Here is a 27320-nt window from a genome sequence, read left to right on the forward strand (position 1 = left end):
CAAACTAACGGAATACAAATATCTCAGGACGAAAAAGAGGAGCCATACACGTAGAAGATCCACTTCTCGCCTGAATGTTTCGCACATTTTCCTGTTGTTGTGAACACTTCTGACACAGAGAATCTCCTACTGCCTTCTTCATATTTGAAAGACAAACATGTATTTGCTTGACAATCTAAGGGCATGATAAGACGTACAGACAGCTGATTTGCACAGGTTGCTCAAGGACACTTCAGCAGGGTGGTTAACTGCCACCTTTGGGACTTAGACCCGAAGCTTATGGATGGCGTGACCATATTTAAAAAAGATACTGACATCCTGCTTGGTGTTGTTTGCTGCTTTCTGACCAACAAATACAACTTAATAAAAGTTATTGATATTCAGTAGTAAATTGCCTTTAGACTAGTTGTTGGAGAGGAAACCTGTTTTCTAGGTATAATATTTGTATCAGGTATCATTAGTTAAAAGGTAATTGTGTTCACAGTGTAACTACAGCAGCAGGCAGATGGCACCATACTGACATGATATCATGTCCTGACACCAAAGTTCACAGTATGTATCACTAAAGATGAATATTTTAGTTTTCTGGGTATTTGAAGGAAAAACATCATCTATTGTCTAAATGAGTAATAAAAAAAATCATAACGTAATCCTGCCAATTACTTTCCCAAGAAGTTTTCAACATCCAGCACACAAACAAATCATGGAGTGGCTCATCTATGTAAGCGATGCTTGAAACGCTTAAACTGACATTTTTCTGTCCCGTTATTTCCCTCCATTGTATGAATATCACACAAATCTTCCCATGTAACAATCCATTATGCACGAAACGCTCATAAAAAGCAAAATGGGCTTGCATCTTTTTCCTGGAGATATGGTGATTAAATCATGTATAATGCATGTGCACCACAATGATATACATAATGAGCAGAGAGGCACAGTGCAGCTCTCTATGGAGGAGGGATAATGATGGAGATGAGACTGGAATTCAACCAGTGAGGTTGCTGTGGTAATAAAAAGAGAAGCCAGACTGTTGACCAGTTTGTACTGGCAAAGGCTGAAACTGTGGGCCTAAGATCGCTCTCTCCCACAGACTGATAAGACTCAGCAGAGAGGGAGAGAGACTGCACAGGGGGGGAGGAGAAGTGAGGGATAATGATAGGGAGGAAGAGAGAGAGAGAGAGAGAGAGAGAGAGAGAGAGAGAGAGAGAGAGAGAGAGAGAGAGAGAGAGAGGAGGGTGTGAGAGTGAAAATAAACTACATTTACAAGCAAACAAGAAACCAGGATACTGTGAGAAATCAGGTTAGGGCAGGACGTCAAGGGACACGTTTCCACAGATAATTCCTCAGTTACTTTAAAAGTACATGCAGCTGATCAGTTATCACATTTATTCACAAATCCCGCTGACAGGTTTGTGAACCAAAGCTGAAACATTTGAAGGTTATTTGTGATACAAGCGGCAGCAGTTTTTAGCATCTGGGCAGATGTCACAGTGAGAGGAGAGAGAGAACAGGTCTCTTCCTACTGTGCGGGTAATACAGCGCTGTGTATAATGTAAAAAATAAATTACTGCCTGAAACAGATTAGTTGTCAGATACATACAGACAGCAACACTACTGCCATAATTCATGTCACAATCTATACTTGTATACAGCACGCACGCGCACACACACACACACACACACACACACACACACACACACACACACACACACACACACACACGAGTCTGGATCTGCACAACAGCGTCAACAATGCAGTTTGTTTAGGGCTGCGATGGCAGAAGGGACAAAACTTCTGCCAAAAGTCCTGCGTCTGCGACCAGACGGCGATAACGAATGAAAGCAACCAAACGTTAAAATGAGAGAAAAATGGCATGAGAGGAAAAATACAAGGAGAAGAAAGAAATGGTCAGAAGTGATGTTATAAAATCTGTACTTCAGTTTAAGAGGTGAATTTATAGAAGAGTTGTAGTGAGGAACTGAAATTGTGCAGCATGAGTCTGGTAGAGAAGATTTGATCTGATGCTGCTTTTAGAGGATTTTGTTTGTTTATTCTTTTCTTGGATGTGAACGAACAAGTACAACACAATGACAATCATGTTATTTTAGCCCCGTATTTAAACAGTTTGATTGTATCTTGCATCTCTTTACGACAAGTGGCACAGACCAACCCTTGTCCTTTTTGGCTGCACTGCTCTGTTGACACTCATTTCCATTTCTTATTTGTCTATTTTCTTTGACACCAAATTGCTTGTGGGTAATTACAAGCAGACCAAAGCAAATTTCAACTTTCTCTTTCACGTGCCTCTGAATTTTCAAATAACCAGTTCAGCTGTGAAAACAAGATTTATTTATTCCAATTCTAGATGCAAGGACACAGCAAACAAGTGATAATCTTTCATTCTTTAGTCTGCCGTGCACATGTGCGCTTGTAAAAACCCTGTTAGAACCACAGCTAAGCAGAAACATGGCCAACAAATCAGCCTTCTCCAGCACAAAATAAAAATCTAGTAAACCGGGGGAGTAAGCTGGTGGGGGAAGGGAGTTAGAGAAATGAAATGGGAGGCAAGGCAACAGGAGAATCCACAACAATGGGGTAGAGCAGGGGATCGAGGGGGGTAGTAGCATTGAACAGTAATCCGAAAATCACAGGGAAGTCAACAAGCAGAAAAGAGAAAGTCTGAGAAAGTATGTGGTCACGAGTGAGGACTGGGGAATCACAATTAATCAAGTGGTTTCATTACTGCCCTCCATTATTATTAGGTTAAAGAGGGTCATCACCTCTAAGCTGCGGCTGAATTCCATTTTTTTTAAAAGCCGATTCGTTTCATCTAATGATGTGCACCATCTTCCTCTGGGCTTTGCCTCCCCCCCTACTCACCCCTCCACTCTCCCCGCTTCTCCGAGACCGATATGATCAACATGCATTATTTATTGGAAAGTACGGTTGTGTTTTTTGAAAGTACAGTATGTGCAGACGGTTGTGTATCCGTGCGCGAGGGAGTGTTTCAAATGAGGAGAGGGTGTGTTTTGCGGGCACAGGTGTACGCCTGTGTGATTTCATCACTTTGCATGCAAATTTTAACGGAGGACGGCCACAGAGACGGAGCGAGGATGGAAGACGGAGGGAGAGAGAGAGAGATAGAGTGTGGAGGCAGAGAGGGAGGTGAAATGTACAGGAAATGGATAGAGTGAGAGAGGGAAAGGGAAGAGAAGAGAAGAGAAGAGAAGAAAGATGGTGTGATGACAGAGCTGCAAGCGCTGTGTTTGTACATGCATCTGCAGGCAAATTAATCACGAGATGGTCTCGTACTCCATTAAAATGCTAATGTAGGAAAATCTAGACATTTCCATATATTTGCAATATATCCCAGAGCCCTAAGAGTGTTATTATGCTAAATGAATGCTGGGTGCTGAATGAACAGCTAATATCATGACAAATTTGACCAGGATAAAGCCAAGATTAAAAGTCTCTTAAGAAGTAAATTAAAGGCTAGACTGGATACAGACGTGACACTTCAATGCAGGGTCTTCATGAAATTAGACAAGAGAACATACCAGATGTGTGAATTATTCTCTCAACCTGCTTCCTATATCTCTTTTCACACCAAAATTAATAAGAAATGCAGGGTTTTTTTTCATTGTAGGTAAAACCACTAAAAAAGGCAATTGATTCCTCTCCCATTGTCAGTAGAGAAGTTTCCCTTTCTGTTCTATTTCTACATCATGAAGCAACTGAGGCACTCTCTCACCACGTTATTAGACCCGGGAGGTAATGCCCATTGTATCCATTCACATTGCAGACAAAATCCAGCTGTTTGCAGGTTTTAGTGGGTTTTTCAATGTGCAGTAAAGGGGATTTATCCTCAGTGATGGGGTCTTCAGTAAAAATGGCTTTATTTCCAAACTTTGAAAACCAAATCTTCTGGTGCTATAAGTTATTACAATTGTTACAAGTACAAATGTTTTTTTCTGAAATCAGGGGCTGTGTTACACGAAAGGGTTCAAATGTGGTTAAAAAGATATTTAGGCTCTTCTCTTCTTTAGAATTTACTAAAGTTGTGTATAACCGAGTCTTTTTAGATGAATTCAATATGTATATAATTCATGTGTTGGTGATGGTCTACATGCAGTGATTCATTGATATTCAGTGGATCCACACAGATGAATAATTGGTCTTGTGGCTACAAATATACATTTAATATGAAACTATAATGACAACTCATTTAAAACAAATTACAGCATAGCAGTCCATGTATAACAATTAACATCCAAATAAGTGCCATTATTCACCTATAATGTATCCTGAAAACCTATCCAGCGACTGAATGCCATTCTCAAAATGCAGATCCATAAAATATATTATGTATAATCTATTATTTATCTATTGGTTTTAAGCTTGTAAATAACTGCAGGATCATCAATGGAGATAAACACGTCAGCAACAACTAATACAGTTTATAAAGTCTGTGAAGTCATGCAGGAGAATCTGAGAAGAAGAGCTCTGCAGCTTTTTTATGTTGAATGATAGATAAGTCCTAATTAATATTTTCACTTACGCCTCAAGAGAAATGAGCATTTCTTAAAATTAAATAAATTTTTTCATTGCAGTAACTTCTCTGCGTCTCATCAATGCCTTGTCCGTCAGCACAGCCCCAGGACTGGCAGGAAGTAATTTTACACAACAGACAAAACACAAATGTCAATGTTTTCCGCAACTGCTGCCATGATTAGTATGGGAATAATATACGGATATAAATAACCACAACCCCTGACAATAAAGAGGTAGAAAGGACACAAATGGAGGGTGGGAGAGTGGGAGAGAAAACGAGAGAAGGGGAGAGAGAGTTTTGTGATGATATTCTGAACTTGTTAGCAAACAGTTGCTTATGTATAAATTCAGCAGACACGTTTGTCGTGTTTCTTTCTGCCCGGTAAAGTAAATTCAATATTCACAGCTGCCTTTTGTGGCTGAAAATGGCACAATGAGAACAGTGAGAGTAAACTAAAACATTAAAGTTGGTTGTGGTGCGGAACAGCTTAACTCTTATCTTAGTTTTGTCATCTTTACATTTTATTTGTTTAGCCATCGTCATTTCATATATTGATATTACAAAACTCTTGATTAAAGCCAATTTAAATGTATTTTATTATTTGCAGTGTGATTATATGCTCCAAATATAATGTATAAAGAACCTTTAAAAGTATCCATTACATCCTCTACCAAAACTCACACAAAAACCAGACTCACATCTTTCCTCACCTAGACTCGTGGGCTTGATGAGCTCGTCCAGCATGTCATAGAAGGGGAGCCTCTGGAGCTTGACATCTGGATGGACCGGGTGCAGTGTGGCTGAGGCCGGTAGATGATGCGTCAGCCCAGTCAGCTCATGTTTCCCTGGGCCGAGCAGTGAGAGGGGCAGCAGGGCAGCGGGTGACGGGGCTCCACCGTGACCGGCATGACCCTCATAAGCCAGCTGTGTCAGGCCGGCGGGCAGCGCGGCGCCCCCTCCACCAACCATTCCAGCTGTGGCAGGGTGGTGCGGTCCAGGCAGGGCCAGCTCTGAGTGGGACACCATTTTGGCAGGAAAGCGTCGTCTGTAGAGCTCTTTGATCTTCATGTGCACGGCGGGGCTGCAGCCGGCCTTCAGCAGATACAGCGCCTTGGTCAGCAGCTCGTGTTTGCGTCCGTGCTTGTTGCGCCCAGCATAGCCCAGCAGCACCTGTAGCTCCGACACCCGCAGGCTCATCACCATTTGCTGAAATAGGAGGCAAATGAGAAACAAGATCAGAAATCCTTTCTTAAGATGCAATGACAAAACTAATGTCTCCTGACTGATGCATGTAAGTGCCAGGAATCTGTACCAGAATAGTAATGACAATCTGTCTTTTCCACTCTAGAATCATTATTATTGTCTTAAAACAGTTTCAATTTAACACACCTTGTTAAAAAAACAAAAAAAACAGAGCCATCCTGTTCTCTGGGGACAAACTGCACAACAGGAAATTAAAAACTTCCCTGTGCATAGAACAGTGGCCACAGAGCGTGTAACTTATGTGTTGAACACAACACACTGACAACGCCACCGATTTACGAGAGGCCACAAACTATCTACTACTTTGTGTGAAAGCAGCTCTCAGCTTGGCTTGGGGTCTCTCCGGGGAGGAGCAGGAGGGGGGTTATTTAAGAGGAAGATGGCTGCTCTGCTCGTCCTTCTGCCAACCTCAACCTGGCCGGGTATGGAAATAATTGTATGGATTGAATTTTAAACGGATATATTTGCATCAATATTTATTAGGTTTGATGCAGGTGTGCTGCTTCCTAACAAAGCCAACGGCAGAGCTGAGGTTTCCCATACATAAAGATAACTTAGGTCAGCACAGCTGGCTGTTTGCCAAACAGATGTTTAAAACACACGCACACGCACACACACACACACACACACACACACACACAGAGTAGTTCACCACCTGGCAGTAAAGCATTTGACTGCAGTGCATACAATAAATGTCTCAGTACAGCTACAGCTTCGTTTTCTGTCAGCTGGATCAGCACCTGTCCTAATACCACAGACACCATTGATTCTGGGAAGCGGAGCACTTAATGCAAAACATGTTCTTCTGAGTTGAAATGAGAAAAACCAACGAAGGATTTTCTCCGGCTCAACACAAGGCTCAACGTGAGGCCGAGGCGGTTCATCCCAGGAGGCAGTGGGATTGAGAAGCTGCAACAGGATTCTGGGAAAAAAAGCACTGAAGGTTCAGCATAGGGTTGAACATAACAGAAAGTGCTGGTAGCGCTTCACCTCACCACACTATTTGTTCAGATGTCCACATATGTGACCGCGTGATCTCTGACGATCCAGCTCATGTTACAACCTCCTCTCGTTCGCGCAGGTCCAACAAAACAACAACAACAAAATGAAGAGTAGAAGGAGTTTGCAGCTGTCTAACTCATGGATGTCTTACAATGCATCCATGGTGACGCTGCCTTATTATGTTTGCTTGCTTTTCCATTAATGCCGACTTCCCTCCATCCAACAGGTGAATCACATGAAGACTGAGGAAGAGACTGCTTCATCTGTTTGTTTGGTGAACGACTGCTAGCTGCTGATACGTCGCTCAAACAGTTGCGATCAGTCATGATTATTATTTCCAACCAAGTAGTTGTTGTAGCATTGACAAAGCATTTAAAATGATTTCCCTTATGTTGAATACGGTCACAATACGTTCCTGACAACCTCTGGAGGTGATCAGGCCGTTCACATCCGTCCTCAATGTGTCTTTGGCGCATTTGCACCAGTTCTTCATGTGGTCAGATACAGGGTGTAAATGTGTAAATAGGGTAACTGTATATGCACATTGGAACCAGATCTATTTCTACACACACACACACACGCTTCTATCTTTATGAGGACAAGTGATGATATGACACATTCCCTAGTCTTACCTAACCTTATACAACATGCCTGCCCCCACTACCTAAACCTAAATCAAACATAAACCCTAAAACCAAGTCTTATCCCTTCACTAGAATTACCGCCCTGTGGTTATAGTTTCAGTCTACATAGATTTTTTTTCCAGACTCATGAGGTCACTGTGCCCTCTGATCTTTGACAACTGAAATCTAATCAGTTCATCTTTGAGTCCAAGTGGCAACTGGTCAAAATCTGAAGAACTTCTTTAAAGCGCAGACTCCAAGAGGCCAAACACAAGTTTTGTGAGGCCACCATCTACAAAATCTGAAGAAATTCCCTCAAGGTTTACCTAAGATACTGTATTTACAAGACGAAAAATGTGTTTTGTAAGGTCACAGAGACCTTCACCTTAAGCCAAAGAAATCTAATCAGTTCATCCTTGAGTCCAAGTGAACATTTGTGCCAATTGTTGAAAAGGTCCCCTTGATTTTCTCCTGAGATATCGCATACACAAGGGAACAAATGTGTTTTGTAAGGTCACAGCCATCGTGACCTTTGTCCTTCGATCACCAAAATCTAGTCATGCACTGAACGTTTGTGCCAGATTTGAAGAAAGTCCCTGAAGGCGTTGTTGAGCTATTGTGTTGACAAAAATGGGACGTACGTGTTTATATAAACCGACAGCCTGAAAATACCACACATTAAAAAGCCATTGATGGTGTGTCAGAAAGCGAGGACTCACTCAACAAGGTCTAATAGTGAAACTGGTCCTAACAAAGACGACAGTTATCAAACACACACACGCACACACACACGGGGTCGACATGTCTTGTAAAAACCTCCTGCCTTCATCTCCTTTAATGACAGAGAAAGGATAAAAAAAAATCGCAGATGCACACAAACACACGCCCCTTAAATGACAAAGTACACGGGGCTATTAGTGCCCAGCGTGTCAGTCTCCATTAGGCTACAAACACAGTAGTTATTACTGTTACTATGCACAGAACGTGTCTGGTGTAGTGTCCATACAAAGGAATCAAACCTTTACACCTTGATTCTTCTTCGGTTACTCTCGGGTTCTGCATCCAATTGATATTTAGAAGGACTGGTCTGTGCAGTTTTTTTTATAACCTAACCAGCAGGTTTTTAGACTTGAAAAATTAAAACACTAACATGCACACTACAAACCATGCATAGTTATCCACATATCAGAATTAGTATACATCATTTAGAAATGACAGAGCCCTCACCTCACTCATTAGCTTTTGTCTGATTTCCTCCGGGCACGTTTTCATGATGCAGGAGTACTGCCAAAAGACTCTGAACCTTATTCTACAGCTGCACTACTTTGCTATGAGTATCATCTAAATGTAAAAGAAAGAACCGTACTTAAACGGCTTTCATTTTCTGTGAGGGCGAGTGGCCCAGGTGTGAAAGAAACAGCTCGCTCTGGTCCAACCGCAGGACGGTGTTATATCAATATAAATGACGTATTAACAGAGAGGAAGTGAAACCTCCACATGTTGCAGTTTACTGTAAAACCTGTTTTTGCAAACCTAACTCTCAGAGCCCACACGTGCATCAAACAGTTGAGACATCTGAAGCCAACAAAAACATCTGATGCTAAAAGATAAGGCAAAACACACCATGGATGTTGTGTTGATTTAAAAGGAACGAAAATGAATTCAGGATATTGCGACATCATTAAAGAACAGAAGTAAAGATTTATTCTTTCACATTGATCTAATTTCACATAAGTAAAAAATAACCATTACAGTAAAAAGATGCCAGATACTGCGGTGACATTCTCAAATGTTTAAACAGTTTTAACACCCACAGGAAAATAATAAAGTCCTCACATTTCATGAAGCTGTTCTCCTGCGAGGAACAGACCATCTTAGACAATCTGGGCTCGGACCAAGCTTCACACTGCTCAACGGGACACGGCAGCGGCTGCTGTTTACTGACTAAACACTGCATCTTGTGTACAGCTGCCACATACGTAAAGCCGCGTGCACACACAGTCGTGTTTCCATCCCTTCAGGGGACGTTACCTTAACTTACATTTCATGAGTCGTTTTCAGACATGACCTGCAGGTAAAATCCTGAGAACTGACTGCAGAGTTTACCCGCAGTTTGCTTTTCACACATGCACAAAGCAGAGGGAGGTTTTCTGCACAGACGCGTTCACAACAGCAACAAATCCTCTGCTTTATTTACTCTGCGGTTTGCGTTCACACAACCTAAGAAAATATGGAGGAACTGCGGAGTTCAGCGCATGTCTGAAAGCAGGTATGAAGACTTGGGCCCTATACACTGAGACATTTACCCTGCACTTAAACAACACGTGGGACTGTGTTGGTGTGGACTTGTCGTTTCATTTTACCTACCAAGGTTAGACAACGAAATATGATCCTGTAAGTCCAGTCGGAGGAACAAATTGATGTATTTAAAAGCTTGTTCACAGCACAGAGGTTTGAACCGAACAGGATTTTACAACCCTGGAGAGTTATTACGTTCACAACTGTGGCGACGATGTTGAGGAAGACAGCAGAGATTAAGAAGTTCACCAGCAACGTGCTGTTGCATGTGTGTGATTGGCCGATATGCTGCCCTGTCGGATGACACTATGTTGTGTCGCCGAAGAAGTTGAACCAGACTCGGCTTTATTGCCCGATAACGCAGCTACATTTTGTCGACTTCCCTGTGATTCCACCACAGCTGTGTTTTTTCATAACCACTGTCTGAACATACAAGGCAATACTCTAAATCTAAATCTAACACTAACCTTAAACCCTCCTACCCCCAAAAGGAAGTAAACACCCCTCAGTCACTGTGCTGAGAGATTTGTGTCTCCCCACCAATAGTGATATAATTACTCACACATGCACATGGGTAATAACATGTGCAAAAAAATATCCAGATGTTTTTATCAGTCAGGACACAGACCTGTTCTTGTCCTTTGTCACGACACACATACGGTGAAGACACATTCAGGAGGAGGAAGAGAATCGGGAGGCGGTCGCCCATATGTGAATGCAATTCTGATGCCTTCAGTCTGAGCCACACTGCGGTTATAAAAACACATCAGTCAAACGCAGACGGCTCCTACAGGAGGACGAGGAGGCAGGAAGCTGCTGTCTGTGCATGGATTCTCAACGTTTACAGGCTTCAGAATCATTTGATAATTCAATATTTTTCTGTTTATTATATATAGACTTGGACAGCACACACGCACAAACACACACAAACACACACACACACACACACACACACACACACACACACACACACACACCCACAGTGTAGTTTCTCTCCTGTTGGCGACATAAATGACCAGTTCCATGAAATATGCATGTGGAAGAGGGGGATGTGAAAAATGATGACACGGGCTGCCCACAATTTCTCTTTCCCTCACACACACACACACACACACACACACACACGCACGCATTCGCACACACACTTTAACACAAACACACACCAAGCCCCCCCCCCCCCACTCTCTACAAAGCAAACACTCACAAAAGAGAGACAAATACACACAAGCACAAACACTGGCTCACATAAACCTGAAACACACAAACACACACACACACACTTTCACCATACTGCGGATGTGTAACATTCCTCTGGCCTCACAAAAAAAAAAAAAAAAACGAGGGAAAACAAACAGAGGAGAGAAAACAGTGGAGCGGGTGGTGTTGGAGGAGAGGCAGACGAACGGCTCCCTGCTCTCACCATCACCTCTGGTTTTCTCCTCCTCCTCCTCCTCCTCCCTCCTCTCCCGCAGTCATCACCAGGACAGGTGACCCCAGAACTCCTCCATCTTCCCCGCTCAGCAACCGCTGAATAAAATGTTGTTCCCCAGCTTTTGTTTACAGGGTGATGTACTCGACGAGACATGTCGGCCACCACACTCTGAGAATCTACTGCACCCGCTCAAGTCTCTGAAGAGAAAGGACGGGCTGTCCTTCAAACACTGAGACAGAACGAACCTGATGGAGTTTGTTGAAGTAGACGATGAACAGATGATAGAAAAAAAATAGATGAAAGAAAAAAATAGAGCAATTTGTTTCCGGTCTTCAATAAGTAAGAAAGTCAATGAGCTGAACAACAAGAAACAAACGTAAATGTTTAAACCAACCTTACTTTACAACGTCCGCAACTCTTTTACACAGGACCCCCCCCCCCCCCCCCCCCTCCCCTTAAACTACAAACTACAAGCTCTACCTCATATAATTAAAACTAACTTATTTGCTTTAGAGCTGCAGAGATTAGCCAATTTATTGATTAGTTGATTACCATAAAAGGAACTGACTACTATTTTGATAATTGATTAACTGATTAATAAAATTGGGGATTTCTCAGCGTTTGAACATTGTTAAAAACATTTTGGATAATGTAAGTGTGCAAGTCAACAAAATATATAACATGGATGTAGTCATTTTTAGTCAATGAAGAAATGTTCCAGATTATATCTTAAAAACTATTGTATGTGGGTAAATTGTGCGGTTGCCTACAACAGCAAATCCTCCTGCACTTGCCTGAATCGGTTGGTTTAGTCAACAAAGAAATGATTTAAGTGATATCAAAGAGCAGTTCTGACATTTTAGTGTCACAACATTAACAGCCAAAGTGTATGATATTACTGACTGATCTCCCCAAACTAAGTATTCACACTGGAGCTGAATTCAAACACAAGCTGCGGCGCACTGAAAATGCCAGACCTCATCAAAGCCTGTGTGAGAATGTGCTTTATTGTAATGTTTTACTGAAACAACTTGACATGTAGGTGCAAAGGGAAGCTTAAACAAAGGAGGGGAGGGAGAAAGAGAGGAGACAACACAAAGAGAAGAGCTCGTGGTAACAGAGGGGCTGTTGCACAAAAACTCACACAGCATAAAGGCCAGTGTGGCTTTTTGAAAACAGAGATTTTTGCAAATTTACCAGACGGGTACATTTAACACCAATATGTGAAGGTGACGGTTGAAGATTCACCAGCGTGATACTCTCTGATGTCTTGAACAGCACACGGAGCTGAAACTGAAACCCGATAAAACCCAGAGTTTTGAAATTGCTTCAGGCAAGTTAACCACTGCGCCAAAAGAAGAAGAGAAAGGAGAAAAAACCACTGTGGACTTCAGATTTTAGTGTTACTGTCAAAAGAAAGAAAGAAAGAAAGAAACTCCAACCAGTAAGACACTAGGGCTGCTCAATATATCGAAAATGGGTATGGCAATATCAACCAGTAAAACACTGGACAATGTATCTTCTATCTTCTGATATCCTTACTTAGAACTGACACATTTGCATGATTTGATAGTAAATTCTTCAATAATTAAGCTTACACACGTTTATCAACACTTTTCTAAGAATCAATATCATTTCTACTCTTTATATTTCAGCTAATTTAAGGTTTTTCCCACCATCGGTACTATTACAGGCCTTATTCACCCTTCCTCGGGAAAAATCTAATATTAGTATATTTTTTTAAATGCGGGTGCACCTGCTAAAAAAAGGCAATTGACTCCAGTCACTTTGCCAGTAGATGAGTTTTCCTTTGTGTTGGGACTGAGAAAGAGCTGCAGCAGCAAACTGGGAGAATAGATCCGTCGTGTGCACTATGAGTTCATTTTGAGTCTGACTTAAATAATAAAAACTACAATGTTATCTCTCCCAATTTATTTGCTTGATTGGGGTTCGCCGAGTTTAAATTTATGACTTTTTTAAACCTTCTGAGGAAGATTTTTCTTTAAAAGAAAACTGAATTCAATGCTTCTCAAGACTTTTGGAGACCTGCAGAGACCCTGTAGATTCTTGTCAGACTGGAGAGCGGTGTGCAGGGTAATAATTTGCTATGCCCAGAGCTGGTGAGAGTGATGGATGGATGAGTGAGATGATGGGGGATGGGGGAAGATAGAGAGCAGCTGAGCCTCCAGACCAAATGAAATTCTCCACAGCTCCAGCGAAAAACACAGGAGGGAGGGGGGAGGGAGGGTGTCGAGGCTGGAGGGGGCAGCTCAGATGGACGCACGTTAAAGATCCACAGTCATGCACTGGTCAGGCTGCAAACACTGCTGCTGGAAATACATTTAAACTTCTGACTGTAGCAAAATAAACGGTGCAAGGCAGATTTCATTCAATATATTTCATAAATAAGCACATCCAGGCTGATAAAACTTTTGATGGTGACAATCTTAGAGTATATGGAGCTGTTAAGTGGGAGAAACTGCTTGAAGCTTGAAGATTTTGGGGCACTTTAAATTCCAATTTCACTTTGCTTTAAATAAATCAGGATCTTGCTCCTGGATATTTAACAATATTCTATCAATATCTTACGACCAGCAGTTTTAATGGATGGTTGCAGAAAAAAGCCTGATATAGCTGCTGACATTATTGTAATTGAAACACTCACGAACCTGAACTTATGGAGGAAAAAGCCACAAGCTGGAGTCGGTCCTACGGACACTGCAGAGGACTTTAGACTGAATACATCTATCCTGTGTCATCTTTAGCTTCTTTTAAAACTTTATTTTTAAGTTTGGCAATTGAGTTTTTCTTTTACCTAAATGCACCTTGGGAGTTGTAGTCAAGTATCTCCTTTTACTCCTCGTATAACCAAGATACATGTTCAGAGTGACACTAGTGCATCTGTCAGAGGCTTAGATGTACATGTATATACATACACACACACACACACAGATTATTGAATCACGCAAACTAATTCGTGCAGACAGGGTTTTTCTCTTCACACACACACACACACACACACACACACACACACACACACACACACACACACACACACACACACACACACACACACTCCAGTTGACCCTTACCTCAACCGTAAGCACACACCTGTAAGTGCCGCTGTGCTGCAGCCGAGAGCAGTCGACTGCAGCGCAGACATAATGAAAGAAAACAGGCAGCACGGAGGCCTGTTTGATGAGGAGAGACAGGTTGGAACTGGCCAGTGGCCGAGCCGTCCTCAAAGGTTTCATCTGTCAGGAGATACACTGGCCTCCAAAACCTGGAGAGTGGCTCAAGTTTCTGTGAAAGCTCATCTATGGAGGGAAATTAGACTCTAAACGGCCACAAATGTGTCACATACAAGCTCTACAAAGAAAATTTTGATTTACAAATTTGTGTTTAATTTTAGAATCAAATAAGTGTTTGACACACAAATCCACGAAGCCATTAGAAGACATAAAACATCTAATCGTAATATTTTACCTATAGATTTTTAACTTTAATTTCCCATAACTAATCATTTTTCGTTTTTGGAACATTTTCTTGTATTTATTTACAGATTATTAAATGTGTGTGCACAGATTTCCTGATTTGCATTGATGAGGTTTTAAGACCCTTCTTACAGACTCCAGCTCCACACAGACCCCATGCATGTTGTGTTTAAGTGCTGGTGGAAAACACGGACATCTGTGAGAAGTTGACTGATCTGCCAACAGCCCAGATGTCCCAGTTTTTCACCAGCACTTAAACACATCATGCATTTGTGGTTTTGTGTGGAGCTGGAGACCGAAAAGTCTTAAAACTCAAACACATGCAAATGTAACCTGATCTGTGCGTCTCAACGTATCTAACAATATGTAATTAATACAAAACATTTTTTGACATTAGTACAAATACAAGAAGCTTCTCACAAGCAAAGAGTATCAGAGCTGGGAAGATCTTCTAGCAGCTACTTCCAGCTTGATAATGCTCCATGTCACAGACGTCTCAAACTGGGTTTGTGATCATAACAATGAGTTCAGTGAACTTAGAGGCCTCCACAGTCACCAGATATTGATCCAGTAGAACCTTTGGCAGCCTGAATTGGCAGCGTGAATGTGCAGCTGACAAATCTGCAGAAATTATGTGACGCAATCATGTCAGAAAATGATCTTCACAATTTCCCAGAGCACAAATTAACATCATGGAGGATCTTCTTTCCTCCTGGACTGCTCATCAGCACCACACACACATACATGCAGTTGAGAACATGGCAGAGGGACTGATCGGCCATCGGCAGCAGCGGGAACAAAAATACCACTTCAATGGCCTTTCAAAATATCCATAAAGATTTTATCATCCACGGCAGGCTGTCAGAACTAGAGCAGTACAATGTCTTTTTTAAATCTTGAAATTAATGCCACACATTCTGCTTTAAAATTGTAAAAGGGGAAATGACCACTAACAAGTGCAAACAGGAAATTCACATGAGTATAATGTTCACACACACAAGTCCACTGTGGTTGTCATGTGAGGTGCTTCACTTCAATTGAGCACACAGGCGAAGGGCAGTCACAAAGGCGAAGTGCATGCATGCCACAGATCTGATACACAAAGAGTTAGCATGCAAGGGGGAGAACTCACACACACACACACACACACACACACACACACACACACACACACACACACACACACACACACACACACACACACACACACACACACACACACACACACACGATCAGCCCATCAGGACCCATGCACAACACCATCATTACGCTCACAGAGATTGCATATGCTGGCCAAATGGCTGGTATGTGTGCAAAACCTCAAATGTACCATTCAGTCCCATGACCATCAAATGACATGCACACTATGACACTCGCTGCCTGTGCATTAGAACAAACCACAGCCAGCTTCCTTTTTCACAGGGCTGAGAGAAATCGAGGAATAGATTGTGGGGTAATGATGATGAACTCTACTTGGGCTTAAAAATCCTCGGTTGCAAGATGGCAACTATAAATGGCCGAGGACAATTTTAGCCTGCATAGGAAGACAAATTTAGGCTAGACTTTTTCCCCCATTGCCTGAGGTGACACCGTGCACCATAAATATTTTCTGACATAAACACGTGGTGAAAAAGGAGTCTCTAAAAAAACACCTTGATTCCGACTTTCAATTGAAGCCTTTGGCAATATCACAGTTTTTTCTACTTTAAAACTTTACAGATTAGTCAGAAATTGTTGGCAGGCATTTAGGTGAAGGTACAAGGAAAGCTCCATGTTTCCATCACTGTGTTGCCTGTATTTACTGACAGAGGATGCCAGTGGTTTTTAGGGCTCAAACTGCAAATTTATCATCTGTAGCAAACACTCAAACTTCACGAGACAGTCTCCGGGGATTTAGAGATACAAGCTCATATGAATGTCAGACAACGATTAACTTTATATCACATTATTGTCCTGTTTAAGTTTGAAGACTGATTTCTGCACCTGAGTGAAGTTTGTTGTTTTAAATTCTTTTTTATGGGAAATGACAAACACTTAATAAAAAGCAAAACATTTATCAAATCTGAGGCAGAGCAATTGTGTTATACCTCCTCACTGTGAATAAAAAGCATGATATCGCTATTATATGTATTGGATTTTTGTTATTTCGCTATTAATGAAAAATATATTGCAATAACTATTGATATTGTTTTATTGCCCAAGTAGCCCTAATAAGAATCATCTGATTTGATGCCAGCTGATATATAACAGTTTTAAACATTCTGTAGTTGGTTCAGAATAAAAGGTTTTCATCAGGCCTCTGTTTCATGAGTTAGAAACAAGTAACTTGGCCATTAACACGTATTGGGAAATCACTGAAGCGATCAAGTGTGCTTACTCAGGCTCTCTCTTGCTTTCCTCTCAGTAAACTTACATTTAAAAACGTCAATAGGATTAAATACAATTTCCACCCCCAACAGAAACAACTAATGTCTTACCTATGTGACAGTGTTATACAGAAGTAAAGGTTATCTAGCGGTTATACCGTCCATTACACCTAGCAAGACCAAAGTCGTGGCTTAAAGCAACCGACATCTTTTCCCTTTGAGCTCCACACGTTTGCTAGAAGAGCTAAAAAAAATCTATTTCATTTTACTTTGTTTTGAGGTGAACAGTAATGCAGTTCTTTGGAGTCCCAGGAGTCTGGGAGATGGTGAGGCTAATAATGTTGTGCCAAGCAGTTTCTCTAAAGGTTCTGCAGGATGTGTGCATTTGTGTGTGTGGGTGTGCAGGGGTTGTGTAGGCGGATGAGGGGGGGGAGCAGGCACACTACCTGGCCATTATATAAAGCTCCCACTCTCAGCTAGAGGGCTCTGTACTGAGTGCCAGCTCCCTCCCCATCCTCCACCCTCTCTGTCCTCCCATCCCCCCTCCTTTTAGGCTTCCAGCTTTTCTGACTCAGGCTTAACTCGGAAATATCTCTGTTGTTTTCACTCCCTCTTGCTTCTGTGGGATCAGAACCAGTGCCCATTGTGGATCACGTCAAAAAACGGAGTTTGGGACAAAATATGGATGAGGCCGTCCCTCCCCCAAGCTTGATGGGTTCGTGCTGGAATGAGTTCAGAAGGATTTCTCTTTTAATCATTAGTATGTTAAATGCTGTGCCGCCACACATGGGGATACAGAGCTCCACTCCCAGCTTGCGACAGGCAGATAGCGTATCTGAAACCCATCTCTTTCAAGACTGAACGGCAAAAAGTTGTGATGACAAGGGGGTTTGTAATCGGGTGTCAAAACAGTGCAGGAACACACTGCTGGTGGTTTTGCTGCCGTTTTGGAGGACACTCAAAAACAAGACAATCTCAATGAACGATGGCAAAATGGTTCAAACAATTGAGCGGTATTTTATCCCTAACCTCGCCCATGTGTTGAAGAAAGGAAGCAACAGAGGCTAAAAGGATGAGAAATAAGACACAAGACACCAAAATCCCACTGCACTGGTTTGAGGAAATGAAAAGTAGGAAGACACCAGTGAGCTGCACTCGCACTCTGCAACCTTCACTTCCTGGAGACTTGGTGGAGGTCGGCAGACGCCGAGATGAAGTGGAATAACAGAGACAGAAGCCCGTGACCTCAGACTGTGCAGCAAGCACGTTGCTGGTTGGGTAGAAAGCACAGATGAGTTTTGAGCATTTGACTGACCTCTCTGATGTTGGGCTCAGGACCACCAGGGAACTGCAGTTGCATTACTTTGCTCTCCTCCTGAGCTTCATAGATAAGCACACCAGGCTGGCCTGTGCTGAATGAAGTCTCCCAAATCAATTTCGACTTTCCTTCCATATCTCACTACAGCTGAATGATGGGGGGAAAAACGTAGTGCAATTTGGTTTTTTTTCTGCTGAAACCAAGACATACAGTGAAGAGAAAGGTTTTCAGTGTAGATTATTCATTTCAAAAGTTGAAATAAAGACAAAGTTCAGATGATGCTCCTGATACATAACACTTCAAAACTTTGTTTGGAGTTAAAGATTAAATTAAAGCCTTTGGCAAAGACCCTGTCATGTTTTTCTAATGAGGGCTATTGTCAGTTTAATGAAGAAGCTAAAACACATCACAACTAATGCTTGGTCAGGTCTGGTTCTAGACAGAATTTACCACTTCATGGTTTATTTTACACTGGAAAAAATAAAATCATCAAAAAACATTTTTCATTTATTGGCACTGCCGAGGATTTTATGTTTTAATAGCTGTCTGTCAGCAGGAATACGCAAAAATAATTTAACCGATTTAAATCCTCTTCATCCCTTGAGGAGCATAATATACACAGTTTTCCACCATGAACCAAGTACGAAACCATGAACTTCACGGGCGGATCCAAATCAGGCTGCAAATCACAGAAAAACATTGTGATAAAGGGTGTTTTCTTTACATTTTAATAGATTTTTTGGGTTTTGACTGTGGGGAATTTAAGGGGGATACAAATAAACATCTAGATCTAGTGAATATTTCACAGGGTTCTGTTGTGCCTTGGCAGAGGTAAGCACACTACTGAGAGTCAATCAAGTTTGTAGGTATTGCATTCTTGAATTAATATCTATATTGTATTGTGTATTCATCTTGCTACTGTCTCCTTAACAGGCATATTATAACATTAATATTTACTCTGAATATTGATAATTGATTGTTGATTGTCACGAAAGCCTACAAGTCCCTTATTGACACTTGCTGCTGCAGCGACTGACAGTTTTACCAGCTTTACTGAAAACTGTGGAAAGAGATTTCTGGAAATACTTTCCCTCTGATACAATACTGATTGACAGATGGTGCATTAACTAACTGCAAAGAAATGCACATCTGACATGAGGAAGCATAAAGCTACACCCACTTGTACGTGACCTTTGCACATTCATGTACAGTTCCCATTTAAGTCGTTCCCTTTTTCATTTTCATGTCTCATCTGCTTATTATACCTGCACATTGTTATTGTCTATTATTAACTGCACTCAGTGTCCATTTTATACAGGTATAAATAATACAGGTGTACAATCCCATGCAACAGTTTTACCACAAATTCTATTCTTACGACGTCTGTAAGGTTCCATTTTTGTTGGCCCCGTCATGGAGGTGTTAATTAAATCATATGTTTTAGCACTGAGGTGACAGTGAGGGATGGCACTGAACTGGACTGCATTATGTTCAGAGGTGTTCCAAATATTCTGCTCTTCTCATCCTGGTGAGTTGGGAGGAGGAAATGTTAGAAACAACTCATGATATAACACAATCCAGTGTAATACCACCTTAAACTATGACCTTAATAACAAACATATATTTCATTTTTGTACATTTCAAAAATCACAGACTTTAAGACAGTGTTGAGATCTATATGTTTGTAACATGTTGCAGATTAGACTTCAGTTATTCTTCTTATTTTTAAGAGCCAGAGTCATGTTGGATTGTTTGGCCTTTTCGGAGGTTTGGATTCTGGTTATTACTTCAGTGGTTTGATTTGCATTCGTTTGTACCGTCTCTGAATAAACTACTAGATGCATTGATTTTATTCAAAATTAATAAAGTACAATATCCATATCTTTCCTCTCTGCCAATTCTCCCACAGGGTCGTTTAATCTCGTCCTTTAGGCAAAGCACACACACACACAGCTGTTTTCTTAAACCTGCCGGGGGGATTTTCTGCTCGTCGCACGACGCTTCCTAAAGAATGAAGAGTGTTTGGTGAATCAGTGTCTTAAGCTGCCATCCCTCAGGTCACAGGTCACTGGAGAGGCTACGTCACGTGCACACTTCTATCATTAGCCATTAACCCTTCAAGCTCACAGCTCAGGGGCCGAAGAGATACATCTTAACCTGCTGGCTTCATCTCCCCACAGACTCACAAATCCCCTCACCTGGGACGAAAGGCTGCAGGTGTCATGATATGACTTTGAAGCGACACAATAGAGGAGACTGTCTGCCAAGAAAAACAAACACCTGGGCGTACAGATGTCTCCTTTCATTTGATGGCATAGCCTGATATTAAAGGTAATTTGCCTGGGGCACATAAAGGGGATTCATTCATGTTTTTTGTGTATGTTTCCCAACATAGAAGAGCTTTGCTCTTTAATCCTCGTTGCTTAGGTTGCATCTTGACTTACACCCCATACTCTTTACACATAGAATCTGAAAGGAGACAGACAAAAGTTCAACAAATATTGATATATTACTTTTGCATTGTGTAGGTGGTGAGGAGGTGGAAAACATAACCGATCTACCTCAGATTTCATAAAATGATTTTCTGTTTATCGAGCGTTTCTCTCACAACCTTCACTCAGGAGCAAAAATCGGGCTTTAATCTTAAAAGAAATAATGAGACATTTATCATGATGATTATCGTGATCGGCTAACATGAACATTTTATTATCTTGATGTCATTTCATCCCTAAACACTAATTTCACATCGTATACAGCAAAATCAAAGTCTGTATAAAGCAGATGTTTCAGGATTTTTTCCCCCTCACTATGTTGTAAATTCGTGCGGCAAGATGCCATAAATTTCTTCTCAAATTATTGCCTCCCCTGTGTTTTGTGTAACCTGTTGTATCGGTGCCATCAGGTGTTACTGGCAGTGTGACGTCCAACAAACTGCATCGAAGACAGTGGGACGTAAAACTTAGAATTTAGTGGAAAACAGCAATATGGAAGCACGTCATACACAAAACCTCAAACCAAACAGCTGCAACTGGAGAGTGAATTATGAGTCGCAAAGTACAAAAGTGAAAGTTTAACTAAACTCTGCACGGAAGTAGCACATGCCTCGGGTGGAGAGATTTATGAGCTTCAAGGGGAGGCTCTGATAAAACACAGCAGACTCCTAAATCCTGCAAGAGGATAAAGAAATATTTTATGACGGCAGCCTTTTCATAAGACATTTTTATTCATCCATCTCTTAATTCACACAGAAATTCTCTCTTAATATTCCAAAATTTAAAAAGGATAACTTCCAAATCTGCCAGGAGGGGGGGGCCAGCGAATTGCCCGTCTTCCTCTGGCAGTTGGCGACAAACTGTCGAGTTTCAAACCACGACCTGCCCGTGTCCATCTCAAATGTGACACGTTTCCACGGCAACAGGGCCGTGTAACAAAATCACCACAGGAGCTAAGAAAAGCTTAGCTTGAAAGTCAATGGCTGCAGACAGCGTGTGCTCTCAGAGGACAAAATATCAGACAATAGCAGAGCTCTTACACTGGTTGGATTGGCCCGACTGTACAGAACATTCAGGGCATCACGCAGCCTGAAATGACATATTTCTTATCTTTATCTGACGGCAGCACAAACGATAAACTTCACTAAATGCAGAGAACGGGAATAAACCCTCTTGACAGTTTGTTTCCTGCTGCTTTGATGCTAAACACCTCTGATTTTCTCTGTACCCGACGAGATCATTTCTCACACTGCAAGCTTTATACATTATGCTGTGCACTGCCATACATCTTTAATGTGCCTCTCTCCAACCAGACTCTACATTCTCCCTACTTTTCTCTGTGAGCTGGTGCAAGGAGAAGCCTCTCTCGCTCGTTTAGTACGAGCTTTAAAAACGTGGACAAACATCTGCACATGCACGTACGCTTTAAATAGAGCAGCAGGTGAGAGCAGGTATCAGTCACATCGGTAATTTCGATGCAAAAACGCCTAATTCTCTGTGAAACCAAATATTAACTTTGGCGATAATGACGATGACAGAAAGAGAAATAGGCAGGTGCTGAAAGGATGTAGGGGAGCGGAGATGAGAGCCTGTATCATTAGGGATTAACCTAGCCACAGGCTCTACAAATAGACTGTCTCCACCTATGAGCCGCCAGCGCACAGACAGTCATTTGTATTGCCAGGTTGCTGCTGCAGCAGCTCCAGAGAAGAGAGAAGACAGTTCAAAGAAGCTGAGGCAGATCGGGACTCCTGTGAAACAAAATGCGAGGCAACAGGACGCATTCGGGGGCCTGGCAACATCAGAGGATTTCACAGGCTCGGGTTTTTGTCTGGGGCAGCTGCATTACAGATTTATGCAGCAGTTCAGATATAATAATATACAGCCTGAGGCCACCATGAACACAACATGTAGTATACAGCATGTTGGAGGTGGAATAAATCAGTCAAATAATGGATTAGTTGACTGACAATTAGTAGTTGGTTTGACAAAAACACGCAATTCTAAATCTTGTCTGAAAGCATGTTTCACTTCTCCTGAAAATGTATGGAAAAGATTCTGAACATGTTCAGTAAGAAAAAGAATCCTGAATAAAAATACATAATATTTTTGAAGTTTCAAAGGTTACAGAGCAAACATTTTTTTTATACAAACAACAGCCCTGTCATGTTTTTTATTTTTTATCCTTTCATTGATATTCTCTCCATCCACAGCTTCTGCTCTCTCTCTGTGATGGACTGATGACTCCTGCCACACACTGACACTGTTGAATGTTTGTCTTCAGCCCAGTGCTCCGTATCTCAGTCAGCTCCGAGCTCTGCAGCCCGATGGTGGCTGACAAAAGATGCATGTGACGCATATGAACAGAACAAATTCATTCATTAAAACAAAACATGTATTTATCTGAGGTGTGAAACAGAAGTTTAAAAATAAAATATTGTGCCACAGTTACAGGTGCTCGTTTAATTACCTAATACTTTTATATCCCAATGGGTTTATTCTCATAACGCTGGAGGACGGAGGGGGAATAGTCCGCGTGGTTACCGTGAATTAACAATATAAAATATGACGATATCAAAAAAAACAAATTTACAGCACATCACCAAGACAAACTCAGTCAATCTCTGCTAAACCAAACCTCACCTGTTTGGATTGTAAACAAAACCCTGAGGCCTGTTTGTCAGATCCTTTTACACAGAGTGTAGGACGTGGTGATATTTTAAACCAAGATAACATTTATGCTTCTATAAAATGTCAACAGCAGAGTGAGAGGTTAACGCTTCTCCATCATTTTCCATTCAGCATCTCACATAAATCACCTCCATCCTCAGCGATCCTCAGTCCTCATAGATCATCAGGGCTTTATTATTCAATTAATCTAGAAAACCAGTGGAAGACAGGACATTCGGGGGTTTGATGGACAGTCGAACAAGTCCCGTAGTGTGAATTAGGGCTGAGATTAATGATTATTTTTCATCATTGATTGATCTAATCTTCCTGATTCATGAGTTTATCTACAGAGCGTCATAAAAAAGTGAAAGGCGCCTGCTATTAATTACCAAAGCTCAACATGATGCATCCAGATCACTTGATTTACTCACATCAACTGATGGCGGAAAATCTACTGACGATTATTTTGGATAACCGATAATATACCAAATGTTCCAGCCTCAACATCGAGGATTTGCTGCTTCTTATTCTATTTCTTTAAATCTGCTTTCAGACAAGAACTGAGGTCTGGAGATTTTCCTGAAATTTCCTGGAAGGGCTGAATGTGAGAACTGTACCTGCCAGCCTCCAGGAAAATGTCCAAGTGAGAATGAAGCAGCAAAATGTCCGGAAAACTCACAGCGACCAAGTGGGCGTGTTGGCACATTTCTAACACGCGATGGACCCTTACTTCACCATTTCAAGTGTTTTCCTGCATCCTGAGCAACTCTGTGATTAAGAAACTCAACATCTTAACCATTGGTGCAAATTTAGCCGTATTTCACCATTTGTGCTCTGGACATTCTCCTGTTGTTGTGAACGTGTCTGAACCAGCGAATCTCCTGCCGCGTTTTTCACATGTTTAAGATAAACTACGGAAATTGTCCAGGCCTTAATTCCTGAATCCTGGTCTAAACAAGACTAAACAAGGAATCTGTAGATGTCAACTTGGGTTTTATCTATTTGATTATAATCAGCATTTCTCACGTTGCCCTGACATTGTGTAGATGGAGCTAATTACTTGCAGGTTTATTTACAGTGATGATAAACATCAGTTGCAGTCTTACACTGAATGTATATTATGAAGAGAAAGACCAAAAGCAATAGAAGCAAGCGGAAGTCTCTCTCTCCATTAAGAACTGCCTTTGATTAAACCATGATTAATCAGAGAAACACTATCATATACAGGCGCTGGTAGATTATAGAGCACATCTGGCTTTTCAGAGGAGGCAGCAGGTCTGTTCATTACGGTGTGGAGCCGAACAGCAGCTGGCACAAAGGAGCACATATGGATCCACAGCAACACACTGGGGGAAAAGTCTAAAAATAGCCCAAGACTGGGATCAATATCAGCTAGATCGGCTCCAACTCTGCTTTACTAAGTTAAATAACAATGTGGTTTCAGTGTCGCTTCCCATGCCGACACTTGTGATGTAAAGGTCGGGGGCATCAAGGTGCACGTGTGATCGCTGACCCACGACTGACAGCCTCTGATTACAAACCCTGTCCTGTGCAACCAGACCTGCGTGTATTCTGTGTTATTAGGGAAATATGCTGCACAATGATATCCATCCATTAACTCCACCACTCATCCTCTGAGGGCTGTAGTGGGGAGCTGGAGCCAATCCCAGCGGACATTGGGCGAGAGGCCGGGGACACTGTGCACGGGTCGCCAGCGAAAAATCACAGCGTCGACATACAGGGACAAACCACCAATCACACTCACAACATCAATTTACAGTCTCCAATTAACCTGCCCCCCCCCCCCAATCTGCATGTCTCTGGACTGTGGGAGGAAGCAGGAAGCACCCAGAGCAAACCCACGCAAACACGGGGAGAACATGCAAACTCCACACAGAGAGAGACCCCGGCCGACGTGGGATCCGAACCGAGAACCTTCTCGCTGTGATCCAATCTCACAGGCTAGTGCCAACATGCAGGGGTCATCCCAAAAGATCACACTGTCACAGAGCTTAATGGAATTTGTCCGGCTGATTTGGTCACATGTGAAAGCCACGGCACTGAGATTTCACGTCTCGGACCATAATTGCAGGTTTGAACTTTGAGTGGACTTTGACCGGTCATATCTCATTTCATATAGTTCACAGAGAAAAAGAACATAAACATTAAACAGAACGTCATCCGCAGTATGAATGAACAACAGCAATATGAGTTATTATTATCACAGTTGAAATGTGGCGGGGGGGAAGAAGTTTTAAACTTGGTCAAAATGTCAAAGTTAGTTTATAATGTGATCAACACCTCCAGAAAGTTTGGTCTTTGGTTTTTCAATTCAATTATATTTGTATAGAACCAAATCATAATATACATGATCTCAAGTCACTTGACATAAGAAGGTCGAGAACTTAAACATTTTCTGACACTTTATCGACTCCTTAATGTTGTTGAACCGTCAGTGATCAGATGCAAAACACCAAAGCACGACTCTGACTGTGTTGGATCACGATTCAAAAGCAAAATGTTGATTCAATTTATTGCACTAACATAACTGTTAAATATTGAAGAAGCAGAGCTGCTCACTCTTCATCTCTGCTTCTTCTTCTTCAGAGTCTCTGAATTAACTTCACTAATCTGGGACTAATGGAGCTTTGACTTTAAGTGAAGCACATTTCTGCTCAATGTGCAAAGCGTTGATTAGTTATTGGAGCATGTTCACCCACATGATGTCAACATGTGTCTGATCGAACCTCCACACGAAGCTGCGGTCTCTCATGAGGGATCAACAGGTACCGTCCCTCCAGCTGCAGCCGGACTGAGCCTCAGCTCGGACCCGACGTGAAGCACCGACTTCAACTTTATATTAATTAATGATCAACAGGAAAACAGATGATTCACAACATGAATAACAACGTGGACCCGCTCAGGAGGCGCGTTTTCTGACATGAACCCGCACACATGGCGCTGCTGTCACATCCAAACCCACTGACAGTCTGGAGCCGTCGCCCCCAGAAACTCAGCGGTGATCCCTCCGGAAAGCACCCGCCAGCAGAGCGACCAGAGGCGGCCGCCCGCGCAGCAGCAGCCCGCTGTCTCCTCCGCGGACGAGGCGCCAGCAGAGGGAGATTTTTTGAAGTGACTCCCGCCGCCAGCAGCGGGTGTGCAGGAGAAAACGGTCCGTTCAGCAGCACCAGCATCAACACAAACACGCTCCGGAGGCGGATTCAATAAAGTTTCTGCCGCGTTTTGAAGGGTGAACCCCGGGACGGAGCCCGGCTGAGCGGCCGGAGCGTGAAAGCACCGGAGCGGAGTGACACCGGAGCGTCCGCCGCCCGGAGAGCCAGGAAATTTAAGATGATTTCGGGCTGCGCCTTACCTTCAGTTCCGCACTCTCCGCCATCTTGTATTTCTCTGCGCAGGCGCGGTGAGCCGCTGTCACATGACTGGGACGCGCAGAGTGCCGCGTGAACGCGCACAGAGCGGCCGGGGTGCGTTCAGGAACACGCGAGAGAAGAGGAAAAAACAGAAGCGACTGTAGAAATAATGTGATTATCCTAATTTAATTATTAAATGACGTCCACTCTTTGGGACCAAGGTCCATTTTCATTAAATAGTCAAAAGCAACGATTGGGACTCAAGCGAAAGATAAGAGTAACAAATGTAAGTAAAATTCCTCACTTTTACCCCTAATAAAAAAAAAATCTATATTTCAAACTGCTTTTTATTTAAAATTCCTCTGTCTCTAGTTTGTTAAGAGTATATATGTTTTCCCCCTTTTTCCAAATAGATTATAGAAACCAAACAAGTAA

The 27320-nt window shown here is 42.1% G+C and overlaps 1 protein-coding gene across 3 annotated transcripts in view; it reads right to left on the reverse strand.

Moving 5' to 3' along the window:
* LOC117756070 (E3 SUMO-protein ligase PIAS1-like) overlaps positions 1–26949 on the reverse strand; it is a 44996-nt gene extending 18047 nt beyond the window's left edge. For 2 of the 3 annotated variants that reach the window (XM_034576378.1, XM_034576386.1), the window contains exons 1-2: positions 26888–26949; positions 5255–5762 (exon numbers count right to left, since the gene is read on the reverse strand). In XM_034576378.1, coding sequence (XP_034432269.1) covers positions 5255–5762; positions 26888–26911 — 532 coding nt within the window. In that variant the 5' untranslated portion in view covers positions 26912–26949. The remainder of the gene's footprint in view (positions 1–5254; positions 5763–26887) is intronic. The other variant, XM_034576394.1, reaches the window with a different exon arrangement.
* Between the last annotated feature and the right edge of the window lie 371 nt (positions 26950–27320).

The sequence above is a fragment of the Hippoglossus hippoglossus genome, chromosome 3 (genome assembly GCF_009819705.1).
Source record: "Hippoglossus hippoglossus isolate fHipHip1 chromosome 3, fHipHip1.pri, whole genome shotgun sequence".
Classification (NCBI taxonomy): Eukaryota; Metazoa; Chordata; class Actinopteri; order Pleuronectiformes; family Pleuronectidae; genus Hippoglossus; species Hippoglossus hippoglossus.